General features: G+C 26.3%; 1 protein-coding gene across 1 annotated transcript in view; it reads right to left on the reverse strand.

The window, feature by feature from the left end:
* The window catches only part of LOC129989399 (nephrin-like), a 590283-nt gene that overhangs the window by 215707 nt on the left and 357421 nt on the right, over window positions 1-17155 (reverse strand). The window contains exon 2 of the mRNA XM_056097917.1: window positions 16436-16486. Coding sequence (XP_055953892.1) covers window positions 16436-16486 — 51 coding nt within the window. The remainder of the gene's footprint in view (window positions 1-16435; window positions 16487-17155) is intronic.

The raw sequence follows: 17155 nt of genomic DNA on the forward strand, positions 1-17155 counted from the left end.
TGAGTTGAAACATGATATCTTGTATGGCTTTCATATTTTACTTTAGGAAAAATATTTATTTTTCAGTTTTGTGAATTTTACATGCGATGGAATATGATTTCCTTTTTCAATATTTCGTCTCATCTTTAATTTATAATGTACGTTTATTAAAAAATATGTCTTGCTAAACAAATGTTAGGGATTTTAAACTTCTATTGCTCAATATAGATCTTTTAGATCTTTCTACTGCCTTTTTCATTGACGCTAAGAATCTGGTTTTAATTCTTTTTATATAACTTCGATATATAAAAACAATAACAAAATTTCGTTTGGACCCCAAGAGTGTCAAGGATTACAATTTTCAATAGAACAATGCACAAAGCTATAAATCATAAATTTTATTTATTTTAATTTTTTAAAATATTTTATATTCGATATTGATGTAATAGTTTATTGTAAGTCAACTTTGACTCTCCGAGCCGCCACGAAGGCACACGGATTTAAAACATAAGGCTAAATGACCGGACCGCCGCAAGAGCAACACTGGCAATAACTGTGGTTGAGCTCTAAGGGCCAACACCGGCAAGGGTACAACCCTCCCCGAAGGAAGTACGTCCAGTCATCAATGGGAGGAGTCAGATCTCCCACCTATTTGTGTACCCTCCAGGACGGAGAGATCCAAGCACCATGCCGGAAGCATCTCATCCTCATTTCGAGGTGCCTCCCGGAGGTTGATAGTTTATTGTAAACTGCTTTTGAATTTATAAAAGGTTTTTTTTTCCTTGTTCTTTTTTTTTTTTTTAGAATTTTGAATGATTGATTAATATTACCTAAAGTATGAATAATTTTCTAGTTGCAACCAACATTAATATTTATATATATCAAACACTAACTGGCAATCGCTTTTACACTGCTGAATAGTAATTGGCTAAAATTGACAAGTAATCATACTAATTCCAGGCATTTATTGGGCATTTTTACTGTGACATTGAATGCAATGCTTTCTGTAGCTAATTATTGGAACTATAAAATAGCCTGAAAAATGTTCTGGGGACAGTTCGTCATGTCACCAAACTAATATTCAATCTTCAATCAGAGAAATGAAGATATGAAAGAAACTAAGAAATAGGCTTCAAACAGAAAATTTAATCGAAAGATAGATCTAACTGTCTTCACATGCATACGGAAATTGGCGCTCACATCTTCAAAACAAACGTATCTTATCTTATCAAACTTATCTAAACTTATGTTACAAAAATGTACTATATCTCAGAAAATTACATTTTAAGTTATGCCAATTTCATTTCTGCAGAATCTCCCCCTTAATTTTATTATTTTTTATCTAATTTGATAAACTCTAAGTAACAATGTTTTTAAATGAAGATATGATGGAATTCAAACTCATACCTCAAGGCACTCAGCCTCGTGTTTTTGTCAATATTAGCTTCATAGCAGGATTTTCAATTTACGCTTTTATTTCGTAGTAAATTCCCTTTCTAATTTGTAATAAAGTGGTTTTCGTATTATTTGTCCTATCACTTAATAAGGTTAAATGCATTTAATTCACATCAAATCATTGCTCAACTTAAAGAATTAATAATCTTGGTGAGCTAAATGATCGCCAAAAGGTCGCCAAGTTTTTTTCTACAGGATAGCTACAACTACATGCAAATGTTGGCATCTAACATGGTTTATTCAGAAGGCCGCAGTATGCCACGAAAGATCATAACTGTTATCATAATTCAAATATTTAACTATCAAAACAAGGACTGAAACGAGGATCTGAAAAAAAAGATTATGACTTAATTGATCTTTTAAATGTATTATTTAACAGGAGTGACAAGTTTAAGAATTCAGTGTTAAAATTAAAACACTTGTCAGCTAGATAAAGACATTGGAGTCAGTAAATATCGTCTCAGAGATTCATGCTATAGAAATTTTATGTGTCAAAAATATGCTCTTCAAATTAATAAAACTATATTTTAATATTCTTGGGTAAAAAATTGATATCTAACGCGCTGTCCTCGAGCTTTTTGAAGTAAGTAATTTCGTTTCCAAACTACTATCTCATATATATCTTCTTATATATAATTATAATAAATTTGTATACTTAAATTTATATTCAAATACATTTCTTAAATGAAATATACTTTATAAAAAAGATAATAAAATTTAGAATTAGTGATATTCTCTCGCTTTTTTCTTTTTGTTAAACTTTGATTACTATTTAGATTATTCCGCGTGCTTATCGAAAATGTCTACAAGCTGAAAATAGAACCAATGGCACAAATATTGATGTTGTTAAAATAGAAAATACCGAAGTGCGAAAAAAATAAGGTACCCGAAATAGGAAATTCAAGCATAGTGTGAAGAATTAAAGAAAAAAATAGTACAAAGGAAAATCCAATTTTCCACTTTACTTTAGAACCCCTTCAACCCCCCCCCCCAAAAAAAAATGCAAGTCCAAAGTTTTGATTTCCAAACTGCAAAAGAAAAAGAAAAACGAAGGGGAAAAAATAACATGCATCAAAATTTTATGATTTGAGGTCTTGAGAGTTTTCCTACTGGAAATATCAATGGACACTTCTATAAGAGCTGTCAATAAAAAAGGTGAGGTGCAGAGAGCAAATTTCACGTAGCAACACCAGAAATAGCAGACGAAGAAAACATTTTTAATCCCCTATCTCAATAGTTTCGTATCATAAATCCTAACGCCAAATATTGGCTCGTTTCTTTATTCAAGTATTGTAGTTCTTTCCTACTGTTGAACTAAGAAAAAAAATCATTAAAAAAACTTTTTTACTATATAGATTCGTGTCAGATTCTCAGGCGAAGAAAATCTGGATTTTTCCCTTCACGAAGGAATAAAAATATTTTTACTAGTAAAAAATGCTCTATCTGCACCATCTCACTTTTGCAATATTTGACAAGTTAATACGCGAACGTCAATCATCGCATCTGGTATGCAAATCGTGTAGGTGTTCCTTTCTGAACACAAAAGCATATAACTCTTACACTCTTTTCGTATTCGGGTTTTACGGGAGAGAGGAAAATGTAAATCGGAATGTTTTACCAATATTTCTGAAAGATGTTAGCATGTCTATGCCCATGGTTATGAACTTTGCTTCAGAAACAGGCCGGAATAACATATATCTTGGGTAATAAATGCAAAAATATATATTTTTTATACCTCATATTATTTAACATTACGCATTTTTAGTTACCCACAAAAAACGTCTTTAGATTAATTGATACGTTGATATCATTTTATGAAAATATTCTTTTATGTAAGAATAGAGAACATACTTTCTGCTGAGGAGAGTCACTCTTATTTACAAATGCAGCAATTAGCGAAGAATTTTTAGTACCACCGCTGGGAAAAGTACAAAGTCTAACACATAAATCTCATTTCGTTTTATGAAAAGTTGTACACAGAATGCCTTATAATTGACAGAATTGTTTTCTTTTTGTCGAGTGTGAGTATCTTCTCATAATCATCAAAATGCTCACATGAGTCAAAAGTAAAAAAAAAAAAAATAGAATGATGAGAATGTGTATGTTTGCCTTTTTTTCTATCCATACCTATATAAGGTAACTCCAAAACTTTCTCAGCTGCATGAATGATACTTGTTATTTTTATATCAAAACTATGAATCCAAATGAATTTTTTTCTCCAAATCTCTCAAAAAATTAAACCATAGGTTTATAGATACCGTTTCTTCTAACCATAGCATGTTTAAACGATGTTTTGAAAACAAATAAACAACATGATTCAAGAACTTCTCTTGGAATTGAAATGTTTTCTCCTTAATAAATTACTACTTTGATTTAAATAATTTTTTCCACTCTTGTTTTAAAAATATCAGTTTAAGCAAAAAGAAAACCAACGCGATAAATGTTTCAAGAAATACCTATTTAACCGAAAAAAATCATTGAGAATATTGCAACTTAAACTTTGGATTGGAATGAAATTTTCTTAACTTGTATTTTCACAAGTAAATTCAGCATTTTTTTTAATTCTAGTGTTTTTTTATGCGATTTCACCCCGTACAATACAACTTCTATATTCACAAATATGTGCCACAGTATAGTCCTTTCCTTATTATTGATCAATATTAAAGAATTCTTACGTAAATCTCTTTAGTATATAATGTACGCAAATCTCTTTCGACGGATAAAGTCAGAGGGGTGATAGTAGACACAATGAGGATAAAGAATCACCATACAACAGGGGATCCCAAAAGATGTTTAGTAGGTGACAATCGCAAAAATATCGGAAGTCGGAAAAATGTTAGAAACTTTTTTTTTTTAATAATTTACAATCTTCTGGTTCATTAAATCGGCATCTTACTTACATGAAAAAAAAAAGCTTTTAATCACGTGCTTTGTGATTTTCATGTACTAAACTTCGTTTGGGACCCCCTGTTGTATGGGGATTCTTTATCCTCCTGATGTCTACTATCACTCCTCAGAATTTGTCGGTCGAATTCGGCAACACCTTTTATATTGCTATAACCGATATAATGGTTATGCAGCCATAAAACATATTCTTCAGAAAAACTTTATTATTTTTCAATGATCAAGAAATAAAGTTGAATATTAATAATAAGAAATACACTGATAGTTTTAAATAATAAATGCACAGTCATAAAACGATCATCAACGAAACATATACATCTATTTCATGAATGTAAAAATTTACTGCTCATTATACAACCTGTATTTTTATTATCGAGAAAATGTAAATCAAACAACTGAACATAAATGAAAGAGTAATTTAATAATATTAGAAAATATTATTTGAAATTGAAATCTAGTTTGGAAGTTTATATAAGACATTGAAAAAAAAAATTAAATGTTAAATCGATTTTTTTCCCATCAGATTTTTTTAATGTACACTATATTTTTGAAGGATCAGTATTCATTTTTCAAAAAAATTAATTTCCCTCATATAAAATGCATACGCATGAATATCGGGATTCCATCTAATTATGCATAAAAATTATAAAGCCTTTACGGTATTTTACAAATTGTAATATACTGAATTGTGTTTATCAAAAATTTAATTTTCATTTCACAAACTTTTATTTCTTGATTTTTTTTCAAACTAATTTGATGAATCACAGAGGCATATCAAAGCAACTAAATAAGCTTTCGTAATCTAAGGACAACAATCTAACCTTCTCAGCTTCCTCTTAAATGTAAATAATTTCCTTTAAACAGTTCACGTAAAGTTATACATATTTACTGCTAGTAACGCATACTTTTGTCAATTAATCATTAAGAAGTTAAATGTTTCAGAATTTAAGCCAATACTTAAGCTTTGTAAATGACTCTAAACCATGGTTTTACGAATAAGTATCTTTCCCTTCTAACAATATTTCTCTTAAGACCAAATTAAAGCATAATTTCCAAAACAGTAGTGTACGGTATATTTCAGTAATTTCAAGTTTATACTTTTGTTTATAAAATGACAAAATAACTTTTAATATTTTTATCCAGATTTTGGATACATTGAGTTACAAGGATTATTCGGTTTTTAACTTACCTTATATAATGCAACAAAAAAAAATCATTTTATGTAATCTGATTTTTGCTATTTATTAAAACATATATATTCTAATACATTACTCTCTGAAAGTAACAAAAATAATAGTAATTATTTTTTTGGTAAGTTTATTCATCAAATGTACAAGTCATTTCTATATTCTTTACAGAACATTACATTGAAGCAATGCACATTTTCTATACAATGTTTCACATGAACAGGGTCAGTCAGTCATCGTCCAAAAACCATCGTTCAAAAAATTTTGAAATTATATTTAAATGCGATTAATAATTATTGGAAGAAAAATAATACACAGTCAGATTTAATTAAATATGAATACGGATATACGATAGTGTTGAATTAGACCTGACGCCAAAAGCATATTTAATATAATCAGTTTTATATTAGATTTGTTGCGAATTTTGAAAAAATGAATTTAATATTTACTACACTGAATTATGAGTTTTAAATTAGTACTCTACCTATCTATATTTTCTTTACTATAAAAACAAAATATTATTTGGAAGTACAATAATCTTTCTCTCCAAAAATTTCCAATAATCATAAGTTTGTTTTCAAGTCTAAATATTCTATTAAAGAATTTTGAAAAGTACTCAATTTCAAAAAAAAAAAAAAAGATTTGAATTAGGTTTTTTTAAATTATTGCATAATATTTTTTTTCTTTTATCCATTCACCATTTCACTTTTAATTCCCCTTCTTTTTTATTTTTTGGTTCATTTTGTTTAAATCAAAATAGCGAAATATAGATAATAATTATAATATATAATAATTATAATGTAAACTAATTGTGAATCCCAGAACTTGGTTAGCATCATAACAATTATTTATATGGAGATTCAAAAATATTTTCAATATATATATTATAAAATTATGCCATTACACGATATAAAAAAAAAAAAACATTATATTTAATCATTAATTTATGTCCGTCCGAAACTTTTAATTTCATCGTAGCAACAAAGATACCCTTTGCAAACTTTTCACAATTTGTTATAACAATATTAGATATTCTAAAGCAATATGTTATTATCAAACCGTTCTAAAAATTTTAAAACATGAATAAATGAAGTTTCGAAGCCATAGTAAAGAGGAAATTCTTAACACATTTTTTTTTATCAGTCAATTATTATTATAATTTATCAGTAAGAAAAGTAAAAATTTAAATTGGGTATCGAAATTTTTTTTCAATATTAAAAAAATATCATTATTATTCTATATTAGTAAGGATAAAATTCTGTTTTTGGTTCTGCTTTAACCAAAATACGATTAATAACATAAATTTAATTAAAAATGAGAAAATTTTAAAAGTTTTAAAATATTTAATACAATATATTGCAGAATTCAACTTTGTGGTAAAATTATTTTATGTTTCAAGATTTGATATTAAAAAATAGACGAACACATGCATTAAAATTAATCACTATTTCTTAAAATAAAAGGTTCGAAGTAATAGTAACAAATGGCATGCACATACCTCTGTGTAGAAAAAGGCTTAGTTTCACGAATGGATGAAGTATTTAATAAATTTATTTATGGTTAATCATAAAATTGATTTTATAAATACATTAGTTTTTTTTTTTCTTTTTGATATTCAAGATATAAATTCAAATTCTTTCAAGATCAAGTAAAAGTTCGTAAAGGAGTAAGAAAAAGGAAGTTCGGGGAATCTTAGAATTTTGTAATGAGGGTTTTATGAATAGTTATAATGTATTTCAAATATTGTTGATGCTTCAAAACTATTTTATAAGATTTTATATTGTATCCGATATGAAGTGGAATGGAAGTTTCCGTCATAAAAGTTTGTGTAAAGAATAAAAAAAAACCTATTTATGTTATTTCTATACGTTATATTATAAAGAATATATAAAATATAAAGATTCACATCAGAGATTCATAAGATATAAAGATTGACTTTAGAAAATTACTTTCAGAAATAAAAGATGCAGGAATTTTATTGGTGATAAATTTTTTTCAAATATGTATTCCTGTTATTATTTCTTCAAAGAAATAATATATTACATTTAATTTCTTAACATATTGTTATAAATTCATTTTTAATTGCGTTTAGTTCTATTGATAAGATAATGTGAAACATAATCATTTAAAAGATACTATAAAGTTAAATTTTTAACTACTCGCCTTCAGGGTGTAGTGAGTGATTATTTGCTCACCCACGAATTAATAGCACTTATCCAAGAATCTCAAACATATATAATTGCAAACCCAAATGAGAGCAATATATATTGATTGATTTCACATTGTTGGGAATTTAAGTGGCAAAATTAAACAAGTTGTTGAAGCTGGGGATATTTATTTGCTTATATCTCTACAAATAAAGTACAAATCTGAAAGCACATGAAAGTGTGAAAGCATATATAAAATCTAATTAATTCGATTTCAAATACTTTATGATTTACTAAACTAAAATATGGAGGAAAAAAACCATGAAAAGATTAAAAATGTGATCAATGTTTATTTCGCATGGGCTAAAGAGAATTAAATATCATGTGCGTCTCCTTGTCAATTTTTATCTTATAAAATGCATTAAAACAAATAATTCTTAATTTTCGGACGTATCCCGATTAATCAACTAAAATTAAATTGATAAAATGTATTCCAATATGGAATGTTTTTTTTTTAAATAATTTGTTCTAGCTTCATGAAAATAAAGGATATTTTGTCTGGATAAATTTAAAATAAACATCATTCTATTTATTTTTGGCACTTTTTATAAAGGAATTTAATTTCCTCAATATTTATCTTCTGCTTATTATGTTAATTTGAAGATTGTGTCCTACCAAGAAAAGACGAATGCACAACTTCCTGAGATTTTTTTAATGTCTACTTGATTTTTCGATTTCAAAATTTAAATACCAATTAAAACATTACTTTGCATGAAAATAGTGGGTTGTACAAGTTTCACATTCAATAAAACAGAAATTTTAATTAATTTATTGAAAAAAAGAAATAATTTCTTTAAAGAATAATTGCAATTCACATAAGAATTAATTATTCATTCACATAAGAATTATGTAGCAATTCAGACTGCTCGCCTCTGAGCTCTGACCAAGTAATAGTGAAAATTTTGAATAAAAATAAAGGTTTGCTGAAATTTGTCCTTTATTTTTTTTATCTTTTTACTTTTCCTTTATTTCATTATGAAAATTTTAGATTTCTAGTTAATATTAGTAAAATTTATTTCACAATGTTTTTCGTAAAAATATAGTAAAGATCTTTTTCTTTACGGAAAATAATTAATTGTAGAATATTTATGGAAAAATAAACAAATGGTGAATTAATATCTTTTTGAAATTGATGGCGTTTTATAGTTATCAACTTTTCATAACTTTAGTATCGATGATGTTGCAGGAAATCTTCATTTCTTCCAGGAAATTTCATATATGCTATGCCAGTCGTTTTCTGCGAACAGAATATACATAACTTATACTAATTTGGTTCTTCTCCAGGTGTTTTGTAAGAATATATATCAGACAAAGAAATTTTCTCCCCCTACGAAAAGCTATACCCAGAATTGTTAGCTACTTGTATTCCTTTATCGTTTTTCTAAAAACATGACATATAGTTTAATCTCTTTGCCACAATACTTATTTGTTTGAGATAATGTTTGCTTCTGAAGACAAACTAAAATATATATTTATTTCTCAAATAATTCAAATCAGTCATTAATATTCCAAATAAAGAGTGTAATTTTATATTTTAATTTCATAACATTTTAAATTAAATTTTTAATTCATTTCAGCGTCACCTCAAAATTCTTAATATCAATACTATGTTATTATTATTAATATTAATAATAATATTAATAATAAAAGAAGGGAATGGCAGATTGCATCATATTATTTTGTATTACATTCTCAGTTCATCTGCAAAACATGGATGTAGTTATTATTAATAATATTAATTAAATTTATGATATAATTCATATTTTTATTATTCTTAAAGAAAATAACATTATAAAATTTTATTATCGTGATTCAAATCATGAATATACATGATGTGTGATGCATTGTAAGATAATTAATTTTTTTCAAAGGGGTCATAATTCGAGAATTTGTCTATATCAGTAATTATAATAAAGTTTTAGCATCAAGAAAATCTTAATTAACTCTCGAAAGAATCAAACCAATTTAAGTTGTTTTCGATGGAAATTTCAAATTGTTCTGCATGATAACATAATTTAAACAAGATTTCATTTAAATTATAAATCTTCTAAGATTTTGAATTAAATTATTAAAAAAAATATTTCTAATTATCAAAGCTGCTTTCGATTAATAGAGAATTACAGCTTTTTCTTGTAGGCTCATCATAAAAATAAATAGCCTAATAAATTTGAATTATTTTTTTCATCGCAGAAATAATATTAAGATACATGTATGCGCTATACTTACAAGTAAGAAAAGAAAAAAAAAATATTTAAAAAAAAGCAAGATTAAGAAACCTACGCTGTCAAGTGAGCAATAATTCAGTTATTCATTAATTTTAAAAACGATGATGCTTTTTTTTTATTATTTCTGATCTGCGGTGAAAAAAAATATATTTTCGGTTGGTGTTACAGCACATTCTCACTAATTTAAATTTCTTCTTCTTTCCACACAATAGAAGTGCATAAAGAATGCGGAAAAATTCCGCAATGATAAAAAAAAAGAAAAAAAAAATATTAACTTGCTTGGAGGGGGGTTTTGATACAGTGCTGCTATTAGCATAAATGTGTTTCTTAAAATACTTCTTTCTACATTATAATTTTTTCCTATCACCCCCAACAAATGACTTGCCCGAAGTGCTGATATTTTGAGTTTTAATAAATTCTTCTACGCACACTTTACTTCAACTACTTTACCCCTAATTTAATTTCCTTCGGATATTTACTTTTTATGATGAAAGCTGTTACATCGCTCGGAAATTTAATAGAATTTTAAATTTAATGGCACTCTGATGTATTGAAATAAGAATACTTCTAAAAAACCTTTGATGATTTTATTCGTTCATTTATTGAAATTATTTAAATTTCTTGTGAAACTTTTTTCCTTTTTTATATCTGATTTCGAATTGTTTCTTCAAAATAATAAATATTTCTTGAAGGCTCTTCATTGTTGATATATCAAAACAATTAAGTTGACCGTCTTATAAGATGGGATTCAATTTAAAAGCTACATCAAGGTTTTTAAATTCACCAACCGTTTTATGTTTTCATTGTTAAAAGTTTTTACAAATTTGTGTCTAAACCAGAATTGTTTTTAAAATTATTGTTTAGTTAGGATATTTTAGCTTTCCAATTTTTTAAAGTTTCCAACAAACTCTGGTTTTTCACATTTTTTTAAAATTTTAACATATAAAATAATAAATATATTTCATAATATATCATTATATATATTGTGAAAATTTTTTAACTCAGAATTGGATGGTACCACTTTGATATAATTGATATTGAACATAAATGAATCGTCATATTATAAGCTAAAAATTAAATTTTGAAATATATATACATATATATATATATATATATATATATATATTGTGAAAAATATATATATATAAAATTTTCTATATATATATATATATATATATATATATATATATATATAAAATATAAAATTTTCTATATATATATATATACGGTGGCACCCTCCAATTCTGAGTTAAAAAGTTTTCATAATTTATATAATGATATATTATGAAATATATTTATTGTTTTATATGGTAAAAATTTAAAAAAATCTGAATATATATATATATATATATAATATAGAAAATTTTCAGATGTTTATGCATCTACAATTTCAAAACTGCAGCAGATCACAAAATAAGTTACTCTCTTCAAAGTTGGAATCCGAAGTTTCTATATCCACATTATTTGGATTCTTCTGTTCTTTATTTTTTTCGGTATAATACATCTATTACACATAATTGAATTCCATGTGCAAAGCGCAATTGCTGATTTGCACCAATCTACTTTCCAGCTTTTATTTCACAACTGTTGCTAAATCGGTCGTTATGGAAACAATATTTTCTTTCAGGGATAATCCATGTTTCGCTAATTCAGATTTAAGTAATTAATTAAGCCATTAATTAGCTAATTAATTTCGACCGTTAGGATGGCATAAAAAAAAAACGTATACTATTCTGCTATGTTCGCGATCCCTGAACCTATAGTGGAGGCAATTTTAAAAATTTCTAGTAAATACCGAAAAAACGGTATTTAAACTTGTGAATACCAGTATTACAAAATTGTACAAATGGCTCAAAATACCGGTATTCGGTATCCCGGTATTGCAATTCCTAATTGCAATATAGAAGTTTTGATAAGGCTTTACTAATTGGCTTCTTCCTAATCTTTCGAGACAACTAAGAATGGACATTCGGTTTCATGTCAACTAACTCAATAGATAGCGCTGAGACACTCTGATTTTTTTATTACTTTGAATGACGAAGCTTTTTTACGCAAGGCCAGTATATGACGCGGAAAGCATGAACAGAACCGGATATGAAACTTTTTTTTGTAGAAGTTTCATCTGCTACTGGTAAGGTCTTTCCTTTTTGTTCCAATAATTGGTTGTGAATGTTCTTTTATAGTTTATATTATGTTATTATAATTTTCGCTTCAATTGAGGATTGTAATTTATTGTTTTAGTTCTGCAGAAAATGGTTTATCTCTAAGGCCTCAATTTCAAAGGATTTTTGGTTGACCAGGGGACAATATGTTTGTACAAAAGTCAGACCCCTCACAGAAAAAATCCCTTGTTTGAATCTCTGCATGAGGGTGACCTTTGAGAATGTCTTCAGGCCGGATTCTTAATTCCTTCCTTTTTGATTCTATATTTATTCTTTTTGCAAATATTAACTTGGTATTTTTTACAAATGTGTTTAAGTTTATCTGTGTTTTAATAGTAGTAGCATTAGCGGTCTCTAAATGCAATTATGTCTTTTTTAGATTGATGCAGAAATAATTTTTAATTTTTTTAGTTTGTTTTTAGAAACAGGTTTTAATTTTAATTGAAATTTCCTAATGCATATATTTTTAATTATGTTATATAGCATAAATATTCTCTTTTTTCTCTTTGATTGATTGAATTTTTTTTATTTTTTTTATTATTTGTATCTTATAATTTTGAAATATAATTTTCTTTCTTTAACCTCTAGACTAGTTTTAAAATAACACAAGGGTTACTGTGAGATGGATATTGTCATTTTCAACTGTGATCAGATGATGGATTGAGCTCCTGGTTAATCAAAACATCCGCACATGACTAATGAAAGGATATATGATTTCAAATTTATTAATGAGTTCATAGCGTGAGTATGATGAAGATAATTTAAAACTTTCTTAGTTTTTATCGACTACATTAAAATTTGATTTTCAAGAGTTTTTCTTTTTGTGTGCGTGTGTCCAGCATTCTAGTGCGGCGATGTAACAACGAAAATTTTGCTGATTAGCTATACTAATATGAGATTGCCATTACCGATTCATCTGACTTTGCATGTGATTGAAAAATGTGATAATTCTGATCCGGTTTTAAAAGTGACTTTATCGCCATTATATAGAATTCTTTTTGAAAGAAAATTATAATTCAAAAATTTATTTTAATTTTTCAAATAAGTATAAAAGCCAAAGTTTAATTATTATTTTTGTGGCACGGCCGGAATTTCAAAACTTGTATTTCTGGTCCTATCACAAAAACATTAGAAATAATATTTAAACGAAGAAAAAATAAATTTAGAAAATTATAAAATACAAATAATAAAATAAATAAAAAATTCAATCAATCAAAGAGGATGATACGTAAATTTTAATCCTCATAAAAATAATTAGAACACTCAAATTGGAAAAATGAGTTACATATTGTGAGGAAGGTAATATGTTACGCTGAAGGCGACTAATCAGTTAATATTAATAATAATGAGTAAAATTATTTATTGATTTATCTCATTTGTAATTTATTATTAATAAAAAATTGATCGTTACTCATATATATGTTCATATATATATTTATATTTTATATTTACATATACAAATAAATATATATATAGCAACAAATTATTAGAATTTTGTAATATTACTGACTATTCAATTTTGCATAATTTCATATTGTCAATTATCTTGAGTACTTCTTTTAAATTAATATATTTGTGTCTCCAAAGCGCTTTTCGAAACAATGCGAATATATATACTAAAGATTATTCTAAAGACGGAATATTCATTGACCGTAAAATTTTGAAATATATATAGTTGCAATTTCAGGATAAAGGCTCAATAATTTCTTGAATAAGTTATTATCAATAGATCAAATAATATACCCTATTCGATTTGTACGTGCTTTAAACTGCATCTAGCAAGTTTCGACACAGATTAGCTACATAGTAAGAATTTATTATAATTGCTAATAGATATGTTTAACTGTGAGCTATATAAGGATGGGCATTGGTGCTGTTTTGGATGCTGCAAATTGCCCATAACCTATATTAGAAGATTTATTTGAAGCATCTACTTGGATAGAATGCAATATTGAATATATTAAATTATTGTTAAATATATGATATTTTGTAATGCTTTCAGAATTGGGTTATTTTATATATTTTACATTACTATAATAAGGACTTTAAATTTGTAAGTAAAAAATAATTTACAAACCAGTCAAAATCCAATGTCTGTTTTTAAATAAACGAATTATTATTTTTCTTTTTTAACAAAGTGGTGGTACAGGTAATCAACATTCTTTGTTCAGAGTTTTTAGATTCTGAGTCTTATATTTAAGAAGAAAGTATGATAATGCTGATTTTTAAAAAGATATATACCAGAAAGATAAACAGTATCAATTATACATAAAAATATAAATTTGAAATAACCAAATTTATACTTTTACTTAAAATTTCATTTCCTTGTTGTTTTACATGCTGAGATTCAGAAACTGTTCTGGTCGATATATGAATAAAATTCTTAACTAATGAAATATATTTAGTGGTACTGAATGAAAATACAACTCAACTTTTTAAAGAAGGGCATTCATATCTCAAATCAAAAAGAAAGGAAAAGATATATAAAGGGATTTAAAAAATATAGTTCAAGACCTCTGTTAGAAACAGATTTTTTTCTGAAACTTTTGGAAGTCTATAATATCTTGTGTTGAATTGTCACTGCATAAGAATTTTTTTAGCTTTTGCTAGACATCGCCATCAGATGGTGAGATTAGAATGACCAGAAACGAAAGCCCAGATGTATAAATATCCCCTATGAATTCGCAAACAGAATAAACAATTCGTATACATTTGTAAGAAGAATAATCAGACACAACCGAATTTCACTGTTTGACTTCAAATCTGTCCAAAATTTCTTCAGTACTTTTAAATTTCAACTATGGCAACGACAAAGGCAGTGAAATATCAGGATATTTAGCCAACGAAGCCAGATATAGCGTGGAAACGAACAACACACGTTGTGAATTTTTGGTGAAGTTTTGGTTATATTTGCAATTCTCCTATCAGGAATTTATCCTTATCTCTCTATCGGCTGCCATAGCTCTTTCGGTGCTGTTTTGAGAAAAGTTAGTATACTATCTTTTATCATGCCGTATAACATGTTAGTATAGCATACCGTTATAATTGATTCCAAAAATAATTTTGAGTTATACCTTCATACAAATTTAGAAGAGAAAAAAGGAAATTGAATAGCTTTCATGGACCGTTTATAAACACAATATGATAAAGATTTTTTTAGCAAAACAACTAATATTTTGTTCATTTTCAAAGCATACAATTATCATTTTAAGAAACACATTTTTAATAATTAAAAACGAATCTAAAAATCAATTAAATGAAGGAACCTATAGCTAGAGATTGGACCACGTGTTTCTTAAATTGCATTATCAATCTCTTTGATTGATAACAGATAAAGCAAAAGCTTTCTTTCTGAAAACTACTATATATTGGAAATATTTTTTTAATTACAGGTTTGATTAAAAATTTCCATTTTATGAATTAAAAGGAAAAAAGGGGTGATTACAAATACATATTATAAAGAAAGTCTTGATTACGAGAAATTATTCTTTGTTTAATTTTAAAATGTGAGAGAAAAGTGTTTTGTTAATTTATAAAAACTCCGCAATTTATTTATTTATGCATTTTCAAATGATAAATTTTTTATAAACATTTGCAAGCAACAGAAAGTTATCTTCTGAGTATACAGCCTCATATTTCCAGATATCCTTTCTTGAAAAAAATATTGAACTAAATAAAACAAAAAATTAAAAAAATAATTTTAAAAAACCTATGATAATTAAAAATTTCTATTAAATATTTTATATTTTAATTTTTTCCAGGCAGTTTAGTCAACTGAAAGTTCCGAAGAATTCCAGTATAATCGATATTTGAAATGCAATTCTAATTTAAGTTAAAGCAAAACAAATTGTAGCAACTGTACCATTGGTAAGCTATTAATTTCAGCCTATGTTTCAACTTAACATTTCAGCATACGACCAAATGCTGATACGAACTAGATCTATTTAACAAAATGAAAGTAACAGTTTCTAAATTAAAGCATTCTGATTCATAAAATAATTATATAATTAAATAATTTTAGTTAAGAAGATACTACAATAAGTGTAACAAAATCGCTTCATTTTGAAAAATTCTTAAAAGAACTCTATGGAATTTCAATTAAAAATGTTTTATTTCAAGTTTAATTAAATTTTATTAATTTAAAATTTAATTACAAATGTTTTATTTCAAGACTTGTTGAATGCTCATAGTTGAAGCTAATTAAACTTTTATTAAATAAATTTTGAACACACAAAGCATAGTAATTGTACGTTTTTAATAAATACTGAAAATAAAAATGCTTAAACTTTTTAAAAGTAAATATAACTAAATATTACCAGTTTCTTTATTGAAGATGGCATGTGTCTTTAATTTTATCCCAGGAACACCTGTAATAAAAAATACCATTTTAGAATTAGCAAATTATTACTAGCATTATATATATATAACTAATCGTACTATTTGACCAAATATTTAAAGAATAGAAAAATAATTAGTTGCATCACTTTATTTAGAACTGTTCAAAAAGTATGCCGTTGCAGTTTTTATTAATATTGCTTTCGTGTATATGTCTCACAACATGTAGAGTTTAACAGTTACAATAAGAATTACATTTCATTGTTCATTCAGTAAATTTCGTCCACTGAAATAAGATTTCCTTTAAACAAAAATAAAGAAAGTACAATAATCCATTTTTTATACAAAGTGATCATAGATAAAATATAGCTATGAAAGTAAATGATCAGTCAAACATGGAAACAATTTTTATACATTCTCTTTAAATCATAACATCGAATTATAAAAAGAAAAAAAGAAACATTTTTCTGCCGTTAGAGACAAATATAGTCAACGGGCCGAATCTGGGCTTCAAAAAGCATGAAAGCTGGATAAAGAAATATTTCACATATTTGACTAGAATATACCTTAATTGACTAGTTTAATGGTACTTTTAACACAGAAAGAAATTTTCAACATTCACACTGCATGTTTAATAATAAAATATTTATCATTTGCAATTAATTTGTTAACTTATAACACATTTGTAATTCAGAGTTCAT

Source organism: Argiope bruennichi, chromosome 2, assembly GCF_947563725.1.
Source record: "Argiope bruennichi chromosome 2, qqArgBrue1.1, whole genome shotgun sequence".
In the NCBI taxonomy this organism is placed as follows: Eukaryota; Metazoa; Arthropoda; class Arachnida; order Araneae; family Araneidae; genus Argiope; species Argiope bruennichi.